General features: G+C 51.5%; 1 protein-coding gene across 6 annotated transcripts in view; it reads right to left on the bottom strand.

Annotated features, from left to right (window-relative positions):
• LOC139268782 (2-5A-dependent ribonuclease-like) overlaps positions 1-20465 on the bottom strand; it is a 103009-nt gene that overhangs the window by 9870 nt on the left and 72674 nt on the right. For 2 of the 6 annotated variants that reach the window (XM_070887472.1, XM_070887475.1), the window contains one exon: positions 11409-15509. The exons of 2 other annotated variants lie outside the window; for them this stretch is intronic. In XM_070887472.1, the coding sequence (XP_070743573.1) occupies positions 15422-15509 (88 nt within the window). In that variant the 3' untranslated portion in view covers positions 11409-15421. Of the gene's footprint in view, positions 1-11408; positions 15510-20465 lie in introns of those variants that run through there. 2 more of the 6 variants (XR_011594107.1, XM_070887473.1) reach the window with 2 other exon arrangements.

The raw sequence follows: 20465 nt of genomic DNA, 5'->3' as shown, positions 1-20465 counted from the left end.
ACAGTGACCATCCCTTGGCCTCTCTCAGTACACTGGCTGTTTATTGCCCAATTAAGGGCCGTTCTGTGCTGTGGGCCTATTCTCAGTGGGGACCGGTTTGGACAGACAGCTCATTTCTTCATGAAGGCCCAGCAGAGGGAGGAGATCCTCACCCCATCAGTGTGAGCTGGAGCGACAGGACAGGGCCTGACCCACTGCCCCATCCTGTCCGCTCAGAACATCTTCGAATCCCTTCTCCTCTCCTGCCCCTTCCATGGCCCCGCTCTGGGTCAGGGCGTTTTTACTGGGATCAGGTGCTGACGATCCCACATTTACAACAGGAAGGGTCCGCACTCCACGTCTACCATGGACTCCATGTCCACTAGTCCTCCAATAAGGCTGAGGAAACATGGCTCCTTCCTATTAGTCCCCCAATAGAGACCAGGAAATATGGCCCCTTCCTATTGGTCCCCCAATATGGCCCAGGAAACATGGCTCCTTCCTATTGGTCCTCCAATAGGGACCAGGAAACATGGCTCCTTCCTATTGGTCCTCCAATAAGGCTCAGGAAACATGGCTGCTTCCTATTGGTTCCCCAATAGGGCCCAGGAAACATGGCTGCTTCCTATTGGACCTCCAATAGGGACCAAGAAACATGGCCCCTTCCTATTGGGCCTCCAATAGGGACCAGGAAGCATAGCCCCTTCCTATTGGTCCTCCAATAGGGCCCAGGAAACATGGCTCCTTCCTAATGGGCCTCCAATAGGCCCAGGAAACATGGCTCCTTCCTATTGGCCCCCGAATAGGGACCAGGAAACATGGCTCCTTCCTATTGGTCTTCCATCATGTGAGGTGGAGCATTGCAACGAAGAAGAGAGTTGGTGTGATGGTCCGGACGTGGATTGGGTCTGTGGTGGATCCGTTGGTCAGGATCACGGCTTGCATGCCATTATGGAGCAGGCGGAGGGCGACAAACTTTTGGAGGCAACCGAAATGGAGGAAGATGCTCCAAAGTCCCTCGCGGTTAACAGTGTCGAAGGCCTTTGTGCGGTCAAAGAAGGCCATGTACAAGGGTTGGTGCTGTTCCCTGCATTTCTCTTGCAGTTGTCACGCCTTAAAGATCATGTCCATTGTACCCCGTAGTGGACGGAATCCGCACCGTGACTCCGGGAGGAGCTCCTCAGCCACAGGGAGAAGAAGGTTGAGGAGGATTCTAGCAATGACTTTCCCAGTGGCTGACAACAGGGAGATTGCTCTGCAGTTGCTACATTCGGACTTGTCCCCTTTTTTAAAGATGGTCACGATTACTGCATCTCTGAGATCTCACGGCATTCTCTCCTCCTTCCAGATGAGAGAGATGAGGTCATGCATTCGAGCCATACTTTAGTGCCTCAATGGGGATTCCATCCGCTCCTGACACCTTATTGTTCTTGAGCTGACGGACAGCCTTTTCCATCTCGTGCAGGGCTGGGGTTTTACTGCAATGGTGGCGGGTAGCATGCTGTGGGATGGAGTCGAGGACTCTCATGTCAAAGGCAGAGTCTCGTTTGAGGAGATCTTCAAAGTGCTCCTTCCAGTGGGCCCTGACTGCCTCTGTGTCCTTGATGAGTGTTTCCCCGTCCTTGGCCAGCAGTGGGGTGAGGCCTTGGGTACTTGGGCCGTAGGCGGACTTGACTGTGGTGAAAGTATTTTACCTACCCCTACATCCCTAAAATCCCGTGCTGCAAGGTCCCACTACCCATCCCCCAATCTCGGCCTACCTTCCAGGTCGACCTCCCTGTTACCAAGTCCCTCCAACTGGACTTTCGCTTCTCGCTCCCCATTGGCCGACTCAGCTGCTCCAACCGACCCCCGGTGATCTCAACGACGGCGAGCCTCCGATCCACTCCATCCACAGGTTTGGGCCAGAATTTCATTCCTCGCCCTCACACACGGGCCTTCACCCCCCCCCGGCAACATTCGGGGGAGGCCCCCGTGATGTTTGGGCCTTCCCTCCGGCGACGTTCGGGCCTCCCCTCAGCCGCTGACCCCACTCAGCGGCGGAGTCTCTGTCAAGTACATGGTGTGCACAATGGCTGTGGTCACGCTGATCTATTTGACCTCTCCTTCCACAAAATGGACCTCTGACCATCACAATGCCTGCCCTCAGATAGGCCTCAGTCTTCTCACCACCTCACCAAGGCCGCTTCTCCTCCAATAGGGACCAGGAAACATGACTCCTTTCTATTGGTCCTCCAATAGGGACCAGGAAATATGGCTCCTTCCTATTGGTCCTCCAATCGACACCAGGAAACTTGGCTCCTTCCTATTGGCCCTCCAATAGAGACCAGGAAACATGGCTCCTTCCTACTGGTCCCCGGTAGAGTCCAGGAAACCTCACTGACCTACTGCCCCTGACCTCACTGACCTACTGTCCCTGACCTCACTGACCTACTATCCCTGACCTCACTGACCTTGTCATGTATTCAACTATCATTGTAACCTATGTATAAGCTGACCTAAGTTGTACATCTTGAGAACATTGACCACAAGGGGTGAACTTCTGGGAGACACTCCTAACCTGGACTTTCCGGTATAAAAGGGGAAGCTCCACCCACCTTCATCACTTGAGGTCTTGGTAATAAAGGTAACTGGGCACAGAGTGACCTTCTCTCAAGTATGGGCCTCGTGTGCATTTATACTATATAGTAAAGACATATCATTGGCGGCGAGAAACTGGGATTTAAACCACACGAGCATGGCCACTAGCAACACAGAAGAGAGGTACTGTGTTGGTGATGATTGGGCCGAGTTTATTGAGAGACTACAGCAAAGTTTTGTCACTAAGGAATGGTTGGGACAGGATATGGCCGACAAACGCAGGGCTCATCTCCTGACGGTTTGTGGATCCAGAACATACTCCCTGATGAAGGACCTTCTAGCGCCAGAGAAGCCGGCAGACAAGACGTTCGAAGAGCTCAAGAATGTGTGCATCACCCGCGCCATGACAGCTGACAACTGCTGGACGGACCACTGCCTAATTCGATCCATCATCAACATTAACATTGCCCCAAAGCAGAGGGGACAGCAGAAGCAGTGCCGCAAAAATGTTAATGCCGGGGCACTTAAAGACCCAGCTAAGGGAGCCCTATACAGCCAGCGCCTCACAGCTAACCTGGCGTGCCTTGATGATCCTGAGATGCTCAGTGCCCACAGCGCTTGGTCTGCCCTCCAAGCCTCAATAACCAGTGCCTGTGAAGAGACACTTGGTCACTCAACCAGAAAACATCAGGACTGGTTTGATGAAAATGATCAGGAGATCGAAGAACTAATAGATCACAAGCGCAAAGCATTTCTGAGCCTCAAGCAACAGCCCAACTCGGGAGCTGCAAAACAACATTACAGACAGCTCAAGGCTCAGGTCCAACAAAAAACCCTGGACCTAAAGAACAGGTGGTGGGTGGAGAAAGCACAGGAGATACAACAACTGGCCGACAGCCATGATATGCGAGGATTCTTCACTGCTGTCAAGGCCACCTACAGTCCAAACTCCCAAGGCCCCACCCCACTTCTGGCCAACAACAGGGAAACACTCATCAAGGCTGTCAGAGCCCAATGGAAGGAGCACTTTGAAGATCTTCTCAATCGAGACTCTGCCTTTGACTCGAGTGTTCTCGATTCCATCCCGCAGCATGCGACCCGCCACCACCTCAGTGAAACTCCAACTGACGAGGTTGCACAAGGCAAGAAAAGCCATAAAACAGCTTAAGAATAACAAGGCTGCAGATGGAATCCCTGCTGAGGCGCTAAAGTATGGCGGAGAGGCGCTGTTGGCGCGGATACATGACCTCATCTCTCTCATCTGGAGGGAGGAGAGCATGCCGGGAGATCTCAGAGAGGCAGTGATCGTGACCATTTTTTAAAAAGGGGCATCTAACAGCGGCAATCTCCCTGATATCAGCCACTGGGAAAGTTGTCGCTCGAGTTCCCTGTGGCCGAGGAGCTCCTCCAGGAATCACAATGCGGATTTCGTCCCCTACGGGGCACAACAGACATGAGCTTTGCAGCGCGACAGTTGGAGGAAAAATTCAGGGAACAGCCCCAGCTCTTATACATGGCCTTTTTCGATCTTACAAAGGCCTTTGACACTGTTAACCGTGAGAGTCTATGAAGCGTCCTCCTCCGTTTCGGATGCCCCCAAAAATTTGTCAACATCCTTTGCCTGCTTCATGATGACATGCAGGCTGTGATCCTTACCAACGGATCCATTACAGACCCAATTCACGTCTGGACCAGGGTCAAACAGGGCTGCATCATCGCTCCAACCCTTTTCTCAAACTTCCACGCCGCCATACTCCACCTCACAATCAACAAGCTCCCCGCTGGAGTCAAACAAAACTACAGAACCAGTGAGAAGCTGTTTAACCTACGCAGCCTCCAGGCCAGGTCCAAGATCACCTCAGCCTCTGTTGTTGAGCTGCAGTATGCGGATGACGCCTGCGTCTGCACACATTCAGAGGCTGAACTCCAGGATATAGTCAATGTATTCACTGAGGCATATGAAAGCATGGGCTTTACGCTTAACATCCGTAAGACAAAGGTCCTCCACCAGCCTGTCATCGCCACACAGCACTGCCCCCCCAGTCATCAAGATTCACGGCGCGGCCCTCGACAACGTGGACCATTTCCCATACCTCGGGAGCCTCTTATCAACAAAGGCAGACATTGATGCGGGGATTCAACGTCGCCTCCAGTATGCCAGCGCAGCCTTCGGTCGCCTGAGGAAAAGAGTGTTTGAAGACCAGGCCCTCAAATCTACCACCAAGCTCATGGTCTACAGGGCTGTAGTAATACCCGCCCTCCTGTATGGATCTGAGGCATGGACGATGTATAGAAGGCACCTCAAGTCGCTGGAGATAAGAACATAAGAATTTGGAACAGGAGTAGGCCATCTAGCCCCTCGAGCCTGCTCCGCCACTCAACAAGATCATGGCTGATCTGGCCGTGGACTCAGCTCCACTTACCCGCCCGCTCCCCGTAACCCTTAATTCCCTTATTGGTTAAAAATCCATCTATCTGTGATTTGAATACATTCAATGAGCTAGCCTCAACTGCTTCCTTGGGCAGAGAATTCCACAGATTCACAACCCTCTGGGAGAAGAAATTCCTTCTCAACTCGGTTTTAAGTTGGCTCCCCTGTATTTTGAGGCTGTGCCCCCTAGTTCTAGTCTCCCCGACCAGTGGAAACAACCTCTCTGCCTCTATCCTGTCTATCCCTTTCATTATTTTAAATGTTTCTATAAGATCACCCCTCATCCTTCTGAACTCCAAGGAGTAAAGACCCAGTCTACTCAATCTATCATCATAAGGTAACCCCCTCATCTCCGGAATCAGCCTAGTGAATCGTCTCTGTACCCCCTCCAAAGCTAGTATATCCTTCCTTAAGTAAGGTGACCATATATCACCAACGATGTCTCCGCAGGATCCTACAAATCCCTTGGGAGGACAGACGCACCAAAATCAGTGTCCTCGACCAGGCTAACATCCCCAGTATTGAAGCACTGACCACTCGATCAGCTTCGCTGGGCAGGCCACATTGTTCGCATGCCAGATACGAGACTCCCTAAGCAAATGCTTTATGCGGAGCTCCTTCATGGTAAACGAGCCAAAGGAGGACAGCGGAAACGTTATAAGGACACTCTCAAAGCCTCCTTGGTAAAGTGCGACATCACCACTGACACCTGACCGCAGGCCGCCCGAGGTGGAGAAAGTACATCCGGGAGGGCGTTGAGCTCTTTGAGTCTCGATGCAAGAAGCATGAAGAGGCCAAGCGCACGCAGCGGAAGGAGCACGCGGCAAACCAGCCCTACCGACCCCATCCCTCGACGAATGTCTGTCCCACCTGTAACACGGTCTGTGGCTCTCGTATTGGATAGTTCAGCCATCAAATAACTCACTTTGGGAGTGGAAGCAAGTCTTCCTCGATTCCGAGGGACTGCCTATGATGATGATGATGATGACTACCCCTGACCTCACTGACCTACTACTTCTGACCTCACTGACCTAATACTCCTGACCTCACTGACCTACTACCCATGACCTCACTGAACTACTGCCCCTGACCTCACTGAACTACTACCCCTGGCCTCACTGAACTATTGCCCCTGGCCTCACTGAACTACTGCCCCTGACCTCACTGAACTACTACTCCTGACCTCACTGACCTACTACCCCTGACCTCACTGAACTACTGCCCCTGACCTCACTGACCTACTACCCCTGACCTCACTGACCTACTACCCCTGACCTCACTGAACTACTGCCCCTGACCTCACTGAACTACTACTCCTGACCTCACTGAACTAATGCCCCTGACCTCACTGACCTACCATCCCTGACCTCACTGAACTACTGCCCCTGACCTCACTGACCTACTACCCCTGACCTCACTGAACTACTGCCCCTGACCTCACTGAACTACTGCCCCTGACCTCACTGAACTACTACTCCTGACCTCACTGACCTACTGCCCCTGACCTCACTGAACTACTGCCCCTGACCTCACTGAACTACTACTCCTGACCTCACTGACCTACTGCCCCTGACCTCACTGAACTACTGCCCCTGGCCTCACTGAACTACTGCCCCTGACCTCACTGGCCTACTGCCCCTGACCTCACTGACCTACTGCCCCTGACCTCACTGAACTACTACCCCTGACCTCACTGAACTACTGCCCCTGGCCTCACTGAACTACTGCCCCTGACCTCACTGACCTACTACCCCTGACCTCACTGAACTACTACCCCTGACCTCACTGAACTACTGCCCCTGACCTCATTGACCTACTACCCCTGACCTCACTGACCTACTGCCCCTGACCTCACTGAACTACTGCCCCTGACCTCACTGAACTACTACCCCTGACCTCACTGACCTACTGCCCCTGGCCTCACTGAACTACTTCCCCTGGCCTCACTGAACTAATGCCCCTGACCTCACTGGCCTACTGCCCCTGACCTCACTGAACTACTACCCCTGACCTCACTGACCTACTGCCCCTGGCCTCACTGAACTACTTCCCCTGGCCTCACTGAACTAATGCCCCTGACCTCACTGGCCTACTACCCCTGACCTCACTGAACTACTGCCCCGACCTCACTGACCTACTGTCCCTGACCTCACTGACCTACTGCCCCTGACCTCACTGAACTAATACCCCTGACCTCACTGACCTACTGCCCCTGACCTCACTGAACTACTACCCCTGACCTCACTGACCTACTGCCCCTGGCCTCACTGAACTACTTCCCCTGGCCTCACTGAACTAATGCCCCTGACCTCACTGAACTACTGCCCCTGACCTCACTGACCTACTGCCCCTGACCTCACTGACCTACTACCCCTGACCTCACTGAACTACTGCCCCGACCTCACTGACCTACTGTCCCTGACCTCACTGACCTACCATCCCTGACCTCACTGAACTACTACCCCTGACCTCACTGACCTACTGCCCCTGGCCTCACTGAACTACTTCCCCTGGCCTCACTGAACTAATGCCCCTGACCTCACTGAACTACTGCCCCTGACCTCACTGACCTACTGCCCCTGACCTCACTGACCTACTACCCCTGACCTCACTGAACTACTGCCCCGACCTCACTGACCTACTGTCCCTGACCTCACTGACCTACCATCCCTGACCTCACTGACCTACCATCCCTGACCTCACTGAACTACTGCCCCTGGCCTCACTGGCCTACTGCCCCTGACCTCACTGACCTACTGCCCCTGACCTCACTGAACTACTACCCCTGACCTCACTGAACTACTGCCCCTGGCCTCACTGAACTACTGCCCCTGACCTCACTGACCTACTACCCCTGACCTCACTGAACTACTACCCCTGACCTCACTGAACTACTGCCCCTGACCTCATTGACCTACTACCCCTGACCTCACTGACCTACTGCCCCTGACCTCACTGAACTACTGCCCCTGACCTCACTGAACTACTGCCCCTGACCTCACTGACCTACTACCCCTGACCTCACTGAACTACTACCCCTGACCTCACTGAACTACTGCCCCTGACCTCATTGACCTACTACCCCTGACCTCACTGACCTACTGCCCCTGACCTCACTGAACTACTGCCCCTGACCTCACTGACCTACTGCCCCTGACCTCACTGACCTACTACCCCTGACCTCACTGAACTACTGCCCCGACCTCACTGACCTACTGTCCCTGACCTCACTGACCTACCATCCCTGACCTCACTGACCTACTGCCCCTGACCTCACTGAACTACTGCCCCTGGCCTCACTGAACTACTGCCCCTGACCTCACTGACCTACCATCCCTGACCTCACTGACCTACCATCCCTGACCTCACTGACCTACTACCCCTGACCTCACTGAACTACTGCCCCTGACCTCACTGACCTACTACCCCTGACCTCACTGAACTACTGCCCCTGACCTCACTGACCTACTGCCCTTGACCTCACTGAACTACTGCCCCTGACACCTCTGACCTACTATCCCTGACCTCACTGACCTACTACTCCTGACCTCACTGAACTACTGCCCCTGACCTCACTGACCTACTGCCCCTGACCTCACTGAACTACTGCCCCTGACCTCACTGACCTACTGCCCCTGACCTCACTGAACTACTGCCCCTGACCTCACTGAACTACTACCCCTGACCTCACTGACCTACTGCCCCTGGCCTCACTGAACTACTTCCCCTGGCCTCACTGAACTACTACCCCTGACCTCACTGAACTACTACCCCTGACCTCACTGAACTACTGCCCCTGACCTCATTGACCTACTACCCCTGACCTCACTGACCTACTGCCCCTGACCTCACTGAACTACTGCCCCTGACCTCACTGAACTACTGCCCCTGACCTCACTGAACTACTGCCCCTGGCCTCACTGAACTACTTCCCCTGGCCTCACTGAACTAATGCCCCTGACCTCACTGAACTACTGCCCCTGACCTCACTGACCTACTGCCCCTGACCTCACTGACCTACTACCCCTGACCTCACTGAACTACTGCCCCGACCTCACTGACCTACTGTCCCTGACCTCACTGACCTACCATCCCTGACCTCACTGACCTACTGCCCCTGACCTCACTGAACTACTGCCCCTGGCCTCACTGAACTACTGCCCCTGACCTCACTGACCTACCATCCCTGACCTCACTGAACTACTGCCCCTGGCCTCACTGAACTACTGCCCCTGACCTCACTGACCTACCATCCCTGACCTCACTGACCTACCATCCCTGACCTCACTGACCTACTACCCCTGACCTCACTGAACTACTGCCCCTGACCTCACTGACCTACTGCCCTTGACCTCACTGAACTACTGCCCCTGACACCTCTGACCTACTATCCCTGACCTCACTGACCTACTACTCCTGACCTCACTGAACTACTGCCCCTGACCTCACTGACCTACTGCCCCTGACCTCACTGAACTACTGCCCCTGACACCTCTGACCTACTATCCCTGACCTCACTGACCTACTACTCCTGACCTCACTGAACTACTGCCCCTGACCTCACTGACCTACTGCCCCTGACCTCACTGACCTACTACCTCTGACCTCACTGATCTACTGCCCCTGACCTCACTGACCTACTACCCCTGACCTCACTGACCTACGCTGCCTCCCTCATCCCCCAACACATCAAGTTTGGAAGCCTTGTCTCTGATTCCCACCATGGCCTCGCTCCACCGTACCTCTGCATACGCTGAGCTACAACCCCCTGCCCCGGAGCCTTTGGTCTCCTCACTCTGGCATCCTGCCCATCGCTGGTTCCTTCATCCCACCATTGATGGCAGAGCCTTCGGACACCTCGGCTCTGATCTCTGAACTCCCGGCCTTAATCCTCCCCCTCTCCAACTCTCTCTCCTCCATCAAACACCATCCTTTCACCCAGGCCTTCAATTACCCTTCCTAAAGCCCCCCCACCCGCTCCCCTTGTTCTTACAGCAGTGATGTGAAGCGTCTTGAGACCTTTGGCATGTTAAAGGTACCAGATCAATTCAGGCTGTGTGTGGATTTCGGGTGAGGACAGTGCTGGACACAGTGGTGAGGCCTCCTGCTGTCGGATATCCTGCTGAGAGGGTCCAGGCTTACACACGTGGAATGGGGAAGTGGATGAGGTCGGAACGTGCTGTTGGGGCCCATGGAACTGGACCCCAGCATGAAGCCTTCCTCAGGAGAGGAGAGGGAATGTTCAGAGCCCTGGGCTCCATTTCCCACACCAGGCATTTCCTGTCCCAGTGAATAGAAACATAGAAAATAGGTGCAGGAGTATTGCACCACCATTCAATATGATCATGGCTGATCATACAACTTCGGTATCCCATTCCTGCTTTCTCTCCATACCCCTTGATCCCTTTAGCCGTAAGGGCCACATCTTACTCCCTTTTGAATATATCTAATGAACTGGCCTCAACAACTTTCTGTGGTAGAGAATTCCACAGGTTCACAATTCTCTGAGTGAAGAAATTTCTCCTCATCTCGGTCCTAAATGGCGTACTCCGTATTCTTAGACTATGTCCCCTGGTTCTGGACTTCCCCAAAATCGGGAACATTCTTCCTGCATCTAACCTGTCCAATCCCGTCAGAATTTTATATGTTTCTATGAGATCCCCTCTCATTCTTTTAAATTCCAGTGAAATACAAGCCTAGTCGATCCAGTCTTTCTTCATATGTTGGTCCTGCCATCCCGGGAATCAGTCTGGTGAACCTTCGCTGCACTCCCCCAATAGCAAGAATGTCCTTCCTCAGATTAGGTGACCAAAATTAATGAGATGCCAATGTTGTGCCCAGGTTAGGGGCAGTCTAGTGCTGTGGGCCTAGGTCTGCAAGTGGGAATTGGATATATACTTGAAAAGGAACAATTTGCTGGGTTACGGGGAAAGAGAGGGGGAGTGGGACTAATTGGGTAATTCTTTCAAACAGCCGGCACAGGCACGATGGGCCGAATGGCCTCCTTCTGTGCTGTAAGATTCGAGGCTGTGAGCGCGGTTCACAGTTTTCTCCCGTGTCATTAACAAACGTACAGCTGTGACAACCTCCCTCTTTCACTTCTTCTGTGGGTGAAGTTTCATTCTTCCGATCTGACAGTCTCTTCAGTTATTTTTTGCACGGGGGATTTCTGCTGTGGTCTGAGTCTCTAATAATAACTGTCCAATCAGGCAGAATAACAGCAGCTCGGACCGGCTCGGACAGTGGACCCAGGCTCAGTGATGACCCTGCAACGTCCTCCTCACCAACATCTGGGGACTTGTGTCAAAAGTGGGAGAGCTGCCCCACAGACTAGTCAAGCATCAGCCTGACATAGTCCTACTCACAGAATCATACTTTCAGCCGGTTATGTTCAGAATAAATTCACAGGACTATATCGCAAGCTCAAACTATTGTGACCTTGGTCTCTTTATTCAGACTCCAGATTGAGGAAGCAGCATGGTGAATTACCGTTTATACCTGCTTGCCCCAGGGTGCACAGGTGACCCTTAGGTCTCCCACAGGTGTGCCCCCTAGTGGCAAGTCTTACATTTGGGTAAGGTCTACATACATACATAACATCACACCCTCCCAAAGTCTTATTGTGCAAGTTATTTGCAAGCTGAGGCAATCTGGCGCCTCGTGTCCCTGGGTCGATCGCCTGGGTTGAAATCCTGACGTGGTGGGTTCATCCTCGTGGTTGCCGGCGAAGTTCGTGGGTCGCTGGGGGCCAGGTCCTTTCACAGTGGTTCCTGGTTATCTGTTGTTCGCAGTTTGGTCTTGTCCAACTGCTTTACTCATTAGCCCGGTACATGGTTTCACGATCAAACGCTCCGTTTTCATCACATACACTCTATCCCCCCCCCCCCCCTTGGCTAATGCAGTGCTAGCGGCCTGACTGGGGCCCTGAACATGGTCTACAACACTTGTTCTGATGACGCGTGGAGGGGCCGTGCACTTATGGTGCATTCTCTGCTCTGAGTGATTCCGTCTGGTGATTGTGTAGCACCCAGGATAGCCGGGTCTGTGGGGAGTCTACCGTGATACACGTGGTGCTTGACTCAGTGATTTGGGCTGCCTGCTCCGGACTATTGTCGCTGAGGTTGAGCAAGCCCAGGATGGCCACAATGGCTTTGAGACTTTCGGTAGTGATGGGAGCCTGGTGGTCCCCGTGGACCTTGGGCCGTAGTATGGGGGCCCGAGACCACCGACTGCGTGTAGCTGCCCTGCCTTGCTTTGCAATGTTGGGATGGGCCTTTCATCTCTGCGACGGATAGGTTGTCACATCCCGTCTAGCAGTTCACCTTTGGCAGGCGGTAACGTGGGATCCTGGCTGGTCCAGGTCCTAAGCTGGGGGGCCATTACGGTTGATCCCTGGCTTTCTAGCACTTCCTTGACCGCGAGTGGGTCTGCAGGCTGTGTCGTTACCACCCCGGGGGTGTGGGTAATGGTGACCACCTGAAAGCATGGGTGCTGCTCTCTGTGCCTGGCCCGTGGCGGATCATGTTACAGTGCACAGACAGTGTTGGACATTTTCAAAACAACGCATCGATAATGATGCCTCTGCTCTCCCAAGCTTGTGGGATGAGCAGCTTGTCTGACTCGAGTATATATTGGGACACTCTTTGGTACGTCTCTTTGGTTCCGTGAACACAGGCTGCTGCCTTGGTTAACTTATTGGATACATGTTCAATCATTTGGGGTTCGCCCGCTACTTTTGCTTGCTGCACAACACACCCGACCCCGTGTGATAACACATCACTTATTACAATTACTTTATCAGATACATATACGACCGGTTGGTGTTCGCCCGCTACTTTGGCTTGTTGTAAGGTACCTCCAACCCCATACAATGGTACATCATTGGCCGCGAAAGACCGCTCGCAAGGGTTACATGGTGCACACAATTTATTTGAGCATAGTGGGTTCCTGGCCTTCACCACGGCCACCCCTTTACCTTTGTCCCAGTCATTTTCCTTGCTGGGTGACGCATTCCTCCGTTCCATTGTGGTGACCTTCCATGGTCTGGGCGCTCTCTTGTCCCGTGGCCTGGATGCACTCTCGCTCCGTGGCCTGGATGCACTCTCGCTCCGTGGTCTGGACGCACCTTTGTCCCGTGGTCTGGACGCCATCTTGTCCCGTGGTCTGGGCGCCCTCTCGTCTGTGTCCATGATGCCGACTGCCGCGATCTTCCTCCCCAGGTATTTTGCCTCTGGCATCGGGAAGACGCGTTCGGATCATTTTGGCTGGAGTCCCACTCTGCATGGTCGACCTGGAACCTATTCCATCGTCATGAAGGGGTCATCGACTTTGGCTGGTGGGTACCGCGCCTGTACCACTGCTCAGTTGAGCTTTACCTCCTCATGGTTGTAATGAGCGGCCTGTACCTCGGGGATCTGCAAATGGATCTGCATTTTGATGCCTGGTTCAGTTAGAAGTGGGGGTTTGCTCGGCCTTTGAGAAAGGGAGGCCTCATTCGCCGGAGAAGGTACACAGGGGGCTTCCCAGTTCCATCGAATCTTCCCCATCCACCTCCTACCAAGCAGCATTGGCCCATCACCTGAAACAATCCACAGTGGTAAATCGTGCACTGCTCCCTCATGGAATACTCTTATGTCCTCACTACCAATAACTGGTATCAGTTTCTTGGTGTAGGTGCGCAGCTTTGCCTGAATCGGGATCAGCTTGGGTCACTGTGCTTTGTCACTTCACAGCCTCTCGAAAACCTTCTGGCTCATAACTGATTGACTCGCCCCCATGTCTAGTTCCATGGAGACTGGAGTGCCATTAAGTTCAACTTTTAACATTATCGGAGGGCTTTTGGTGGTGAAGGTGTGTATACTTTCTCTTCATCCTCAGGTTCAGTTGCCTCTTCTGCTCGTTCATCGTGATCCTCGCTGGATCGGTCGTCCTTTCCTGACTCTGCCACCGGGTGAGTCAGAGATCGTTTGCACATTCGCTGGAGGTGCCCCATCGTTCCACAGCCCTTGCACACATATGGCTTGAATCTACATTGATGAGCTCTATGGCTGCCCCCGCAGCACCAACACGGTGCTAATGGATACGTATTCACGCCCCACGGCAGACTCTGAGTCACTCTAGGCCTAGGTCTGGCTTCTGCAATTGGGTGGGCCCTGCCCTATGCCGTTCTGCCTGCTGCAAACATTATTTTGTGCACGGAGCTTGCCGGTGAGTTCCGATTCTGTGAAGATATCTGTTTCGTGTTATCGCTCGTGGATATGAAAGCTTGGGCTATCGTGATGCTTGGCTATTGCTCAGATCTAGGGATTCGGCAGACAGCAGTTTGCGAAGGATGACCTCGTGGCCAATTCCATGCACGAAAAAGTCCCACAATATTTCCCTCCAGGATCCTGCAAAGTCGCACTGCCCTGCAAGGCGTCTTAGATCAGGGACAAAACTCGCCACGTTCTGGCCCTCAGAGCGACAGTGCATGTAAAAGTGGTACCTGGCCATCAGGATGCTCTCCTTTGGCTTGAGGTGTTCCTTAGCCAGCGTACACAGCTCTGCGGAAGATTTGTCCGTTATTTTGACTAGTGCCAGCAAATTTTTAAGGAGGCCATATACCGATGACCCACATAGGGTGAGGAGAATCGCCCTGCGCTTGGTTGGAGTCTCAGCCTTGTCCAATTCGTTGGCCACAAAGTACTGGTTGAGGCGTTCCACGAAGGCTTCCCAATCATCACCCTCAACAAATCTCTCAAGAATACCAACGGCCGCCATTACGACGTGAAAGTTCTTGTTCCGTTACTCGTCGCCAATTTATGATGTTCAGAATAAATCCACAGGACTATATTTCAAGCTCAAACTGTTGTGACCTTGGTCTTTTTATTCAGACTCCAGAGTGAGGAAGCAGCATGGTGAATCACCTTTTATACCTGCTTGCCCCAGGGTGCACAGGTGACCCTTAGGTCTCCCACAGGTGTGCCCCCGAGTGCCAAGTCTTACATTTGAGTACGGTCGACATACATACATAACTCAGCCAATGTCCCAGACTCCTCCATCACCCGAGGTGGGGGCTCAGTGGTACACAGTCGGGAGGGAGTGGCCTTGGGAGCCCTCAACATTGACTCCGGACCCCATGATGTCTTATGGCATCAGGGCAAACACGGGCAATGAAACCTCCTGCTGATTACCACCTCCCGCCCTCCCTCAGCTGATGAATCAATACTCCTCCATGTTGAACACCACTCGGAAGAAGCACTGCGAGTAGCAAGGGCACCGAATATACACTGGGTGGGGAACTTCAATGTCCATCACCAAGACTGGCTCAGTAGTACCACTACTGACCGAGCTGGCTGAGTCCTGAAGGACACAGCTGACAGACTGGGCCTGCGGCAGGTGGTGAGAGAACCAACACGAGGGAAAAACCTACTTGGCCTCGTCCTCACCAATCTACATGTCGCAGATGCATCTGTCCATGACCGCATTGGCAGCAGTGATCACCGCACAGTCCTTGTGGGGATGAAGTCCTGTCTTCACACTGAGGACATAAGAACATAAGAACATAAGAATTAGGAACAGGAGTAGACCATCTAGCCCCTCGATCCTGCTCCGCCAGTCAAAAAGATCATGGCTGATCTGGCCGTGGACTCAGCTCCACTTACCCGCCCGCTCCCCATAACCCTTAATTCCCTTATTGGTTAAAAATCTATCTATCTGTGATTTGAATACATTCAATGAGCTAGCCTCAACTGCTTCCTTGGGCAGAGAATTCCACAGATTCACAACCCTCTGGGAGTAGAAATTCCTTCTCAACTCGGTTTTAAATTGGCTCCCCCGTATTTTGAGGCTGTGCCCCCTAGTTCTAGTCTCCCTACCCAGTGGAAACAACCTCTCTGCCTCTATCTTGTCTATCCCTTTCATTATTTTAGATGTTTCTATAAGATCACCACTCATCCTTCTGAACTCCAACGAGTAAGGACCCAGTCTACTCAATCTATCATCATAAGGTAACCTCCTCATCTCCGGAATCAGCCTAGTGAATCGTCTCTGTACCCCGTCCAAAGCTAGTATATCCTTCCTTAAGGTGACCAAAACTGTACGCAGTACTCCAGGTGCAGCCTCACCAATACCCTATACAGTTGCAGAAGGACCTCTCTGCTTTTGTACTCCATCCCTCTCGCAATGAAGGCCAACATTCCATTCGCCTTCCTGATTACCTGCTGCACCTGCAAACTAACTTTTTGGGATTCATGCATAAGGACCCCCAGGTTCCTCTGCACCGCAGCATGTTGTAATTTCTCCCCATTCAAATAATATTCCCTTTTACTGGTTTTTTTCTAGGATGGATGACCTCACATTTTCCGACATTGTATTCCATCTGCCAAACCTTAGCCCACTCGCTCAACCTATCTAAATCTCTTTGCAGCCTCTCTGTGTCCTCTACATAACCCGCTTTCCCACTAATTTTTGTGTCATCTGCAAATGTTGTTACACTACACTCTGTCCCCTCTTCCAGGTCATCTATGTATATTGTAAACAGTTGTGGTCCCAGCACCGATCCCTGTGGCACACCACTAACCACCGATTTCCAACCCGAAAAGGACCCATTTATCCCGACTCTCTGCTTTCTGTTAGCCAGCCAATTCTCGATCCATGCTGATACATTTCCTCTGACTCCGCGTACCTTTATTTTCTGCAGTAACCTTTTGTGTGGCACCTTATCGAATGCCTTTTGGAAATCTAAATACACCACATCCATCGGTACACCTCTAACCACCATGCTCGTTACATCCTCAAAGAATTCCAGTAAATTAGTTAAACATGATTTCCACTTCATGAATCCATGTTGCGTCTGCTTGATTGCACTATTCCTATCTAGACGTCCCGCTATTTCTTCCTTAATGATAGCTTCAAGCATTTTCCCCACTACAGATGTTAAACTAACCGACCTAGTTACCTGCCTTTTGCCTGCCCCCTTTTTTAAACAGAGGCGTTACATTAGCTGCTTTACAATCCGCTGGTACCTCCCCAGATTCCAGAGAATTTTGGTAGATTATAACGAATGCATCTGCTATAACTTCCGCCATCTCTTTTAATAGCCTGGGATGCATTTCATCAGGACCAGGGGACTTGTCACCTAGCCTGTCCAGCACTACACCCTTAGTGATAGTGATTGTCTCAAGGTCCTCCCTTCCCACATTCCCGTGACCAGCAATTTTTGGCAAGGTTTTCGTGTCTTCCACTGTGAAGACCGAAGCAAAATAATTGTTTCAGGTCTCAGCCATTTCCACATTTCCGATTATTAAATCCCCCTTCGCATCTTCTAAGGGACCAACATTTACTTTAGTCACTCTCTTCCGTTTTATATATCGATAAAAGATTTTACGATCTGTTTTTATGTTTTGCGCAAGTTTACTTTCGTAATCTATCTTTCCTTTCTTTATTGCTTTCTTAGTCATTCTTTGCTGTCGTTTAAAATTTTCCCAATCTTCTAGTTTCTCACTAACCTTGGCCACCTTATACGCATTGGTTTTTAATTTGATACTCTCCTTTATTCCCTTGGTTATCCACAGCTGGTTATCCCTTCTCTTACCGCCCTTCTTTTTCACTGGAATATATTTTTGTTGAGCACTATGAAAGAACTCCTTAAAAGTCGTCCACTGTTCCTCAATTGTGCCACCGTTTAGTCTGTGTTCCCAGTCTACTTCAGCCAACTCTGCCCTCATCCCACTGTAGTCTCCTTTGTTTAAGCACAACACCCTCCATCGTGTTGTGTGGCACTACCACCGTGCTAAATGGGATAGATTCAGAACTGATGCTCAAAACTGGGCATCCGTGAGGCGCTGTGGGCCATCAGCAGCAGCAGAATTATATTCCACCACACTCTACCATTACCATCAAGCCAAGGGACCAACCCTGGTTCAATGAGGAGTGCAGAAGAGCATGCCAGGAGCAGCATCAGGCGTACCTAAAAATGAGATGCCAGCCTGGGGAAACTGCAACGCAGGACTACATGCATGCTAACCAAGGGAAGCAGCATGCTATAGACAAGGCTAAGCGATCAAATAAATCAGAACAAAGTTCTGCAGTCCTGCCACATCCTGTCGTGAAGGGTGGAGGACAAACTACTAATGGGAGAAGGAGTCTCCATGAATATCCTCATCCTCAATAATGGCAGAGCCCAGCACACGAGTGCAAAAGACCATCTTCAGGCAGAAGTGCCGAGTGGATGATCCACATCGGCCTCCTCCTGAGGTCCCCACCATCACAGAAGCCAGTCTTCAACCAATGCGATTCACTCCACTTAATAGCACAAAATGGGTGAGCGCGCTGGATACAGCAAAGGGTCTGGGCCCTGACAATATCCCAGCTGTTGTGCTGAAGACTTGTACTCCAGAACTAGCCGTGCCTCTAGCCAAGCTGTTCCAGTACAGCCATAACATTTGCATCTACCCGACAATGTGTAAAACTGCCCAGGTATGTCCTGTCCACAAAAAGCAGGACAAATCCAATCCGGCTAATTACCGCCCCATCAGTCTACTCTCAATCATCAGCACAGTGATGGAAGGTGTCTTCGACAGTTCTATCAAACAGCACTTACTCACCAATAACCTGCTCACCGATGCTCAGTTTGGGTTCCACCAGGACCACTCAACTCCAGACCTCATTACAGCCTTGGTCCAAACATGGGGTGGTAGAGGCAGAAACCCTCACCACATTTAAAAAGAACTTGGATGTGCATCTGAAGTGTTGTAACCAAGGGCTGGAAAGTGGGATTAGGCTGGATAGCCAGTTGTTGGCCGGCGCGGACACGATGGGCCGAAATAGCCTCCTTCCGTGTTGTAAATTTCTGTGATTCTTTATGATTCTATGGACAAAAGAGCTGAATTCCAGTGGTGAGTGCCTTTATATCAAGGCAGCATTTGACCGAGTGTGGCATCAAGGAGCCCATCAAGAAGTCATTGGGAATCAGGGGGAAAACTCTCCATTGGCTGGAGTCATACCCAGCACAAAGGAAGATGGTTGTGGTGGTTGGAGGTCAATCCTCTTAGCCCCAGGACATTGCTACAGGAGTTCCTCAGGGCAGTGTCCTCGGCCCAAACACCTTCAGCTGCTTCATCAATGACCTTCCCTCCATCATAAGGTCAGAAGTGGGGATATTCACTGATGACTGCACAGTGTTCAGTGCCATTCACAACTCACTGAATCATAGAATGGTTACAGCACAGGAGGAGGCCATTCGGCCCATCGAGCCCGTGCTGGCTCTCTGCAAGAGCACTTCAGCTAGTCCCACTCCCCCGCCCTTTCCCCGTAGCCCTGCAATTATTTTCCTTGAGGTACTTATCCAACTCCCTTTTGAAAGCCACGATTGAGTCTGCCTCCATCACCCTTTCAGGCAGAGCATTCCAGATCCTAACCACTCGCTGCGTAAAAACGTTTTCCCTCATGTTGCCTTTGGTTCTTCTGCTAATCACCTTAAATCTGTGTCCTCTGGTTCTCGATCCTTCTGCCAATGGGAAAAGTTTCTCTCTATCTGCTCCTCATGATTTTGAATAACTCTATCAAATCTCCTCTCAACCTTCTCTGCTCTAAGGAGAAACAACTCCAGCATCTCCAGTCTATCCATGTAACTGAAGTCCCTCATCCCTGGAATCATTCTTGTAAATCTTTTCTGCACCCTCTCTAAGGCCTTCACATCCTTCCTAAAGTGTGGTGCCAAGAATTGGACACAATACTCCAGTTGAGGTCGAACCAGTGCTTTATAAAGGTTCATCATAACTTCCTTGCTTTTGTACTCTGTGCCTCTATTTATGAAGCCCAGTATCCTGTATGCTTTTTAAAAAATCGCTTTCTCAACCGGCCCTGCCACCTTCAACGATTTGTGCCCATATACCCCAGGTCTCTCTGTTCACGCACCCCCTTTATGATTGTACCCTTTAGTTTATATTGCCTCTCCTCATTCTTCCTACCAAAATGTATCATTTTGCCCTTTCCTGTGTTAAATCTGCCATCTGCCATATATCGCCCATTTCACCAGCCTGTCTATGTCTTGAAGTCCATCACTATCCTCCTCACGTTTTGAGTCATCTGCAAATTTTGAAATTGTGCCCTGTACATTCTTAGCCAATTTCATATCCATGCTGCTGCTGTCCCTTTTATTTGTTTTATTTGTTCCTGGGATGTGGGCGTCACCGGCAAGGCCAGCATTTACTGCCCAGACCTAATTGCCCTTGAGAAGAACCGCTGTTCCTTTCTTTAATAGCAGTTTGGTACAACGGAGTGGGGTAAGATTTTGTACAAGTTTGCTGTAACTTGACCAGATTTTATGTACCAGCATGCCTCGCGAGGCCAACAGGACTTTCTGCTGCACAAATGTCCATTAAAGCTGCTGAACGCTGCAAGCTGTCCTGTGGTTGAGCTACTTCGAAAGCTGTGTTTCACAGGTAAGGGAAATAGTGGCCTTCAGACCGTGAGAGCTTTGCGAGAACAGACC

This window comes from Pristiophorus japonicus, chromosome 8, assembly GCF_044704955.1.
Source record: "Pristiophorus japonicus isolate sPriJap1 chromosome 8, sPriJap1.hap1, whole genome shotgun sequence".
In the NCBI taxonomy this organism is placed as follows: Eukaryota; Metazoa; Chordata; class Chondrichthyes; family Pristiophoridae; genus Pristiophorus; species Pristiophorus japonicus.
The sequence above is the reverse complement of the archived record's forward strand: the minus strand, read 5'-3'. Positions and strand labels throughout refer to the sequence as shown.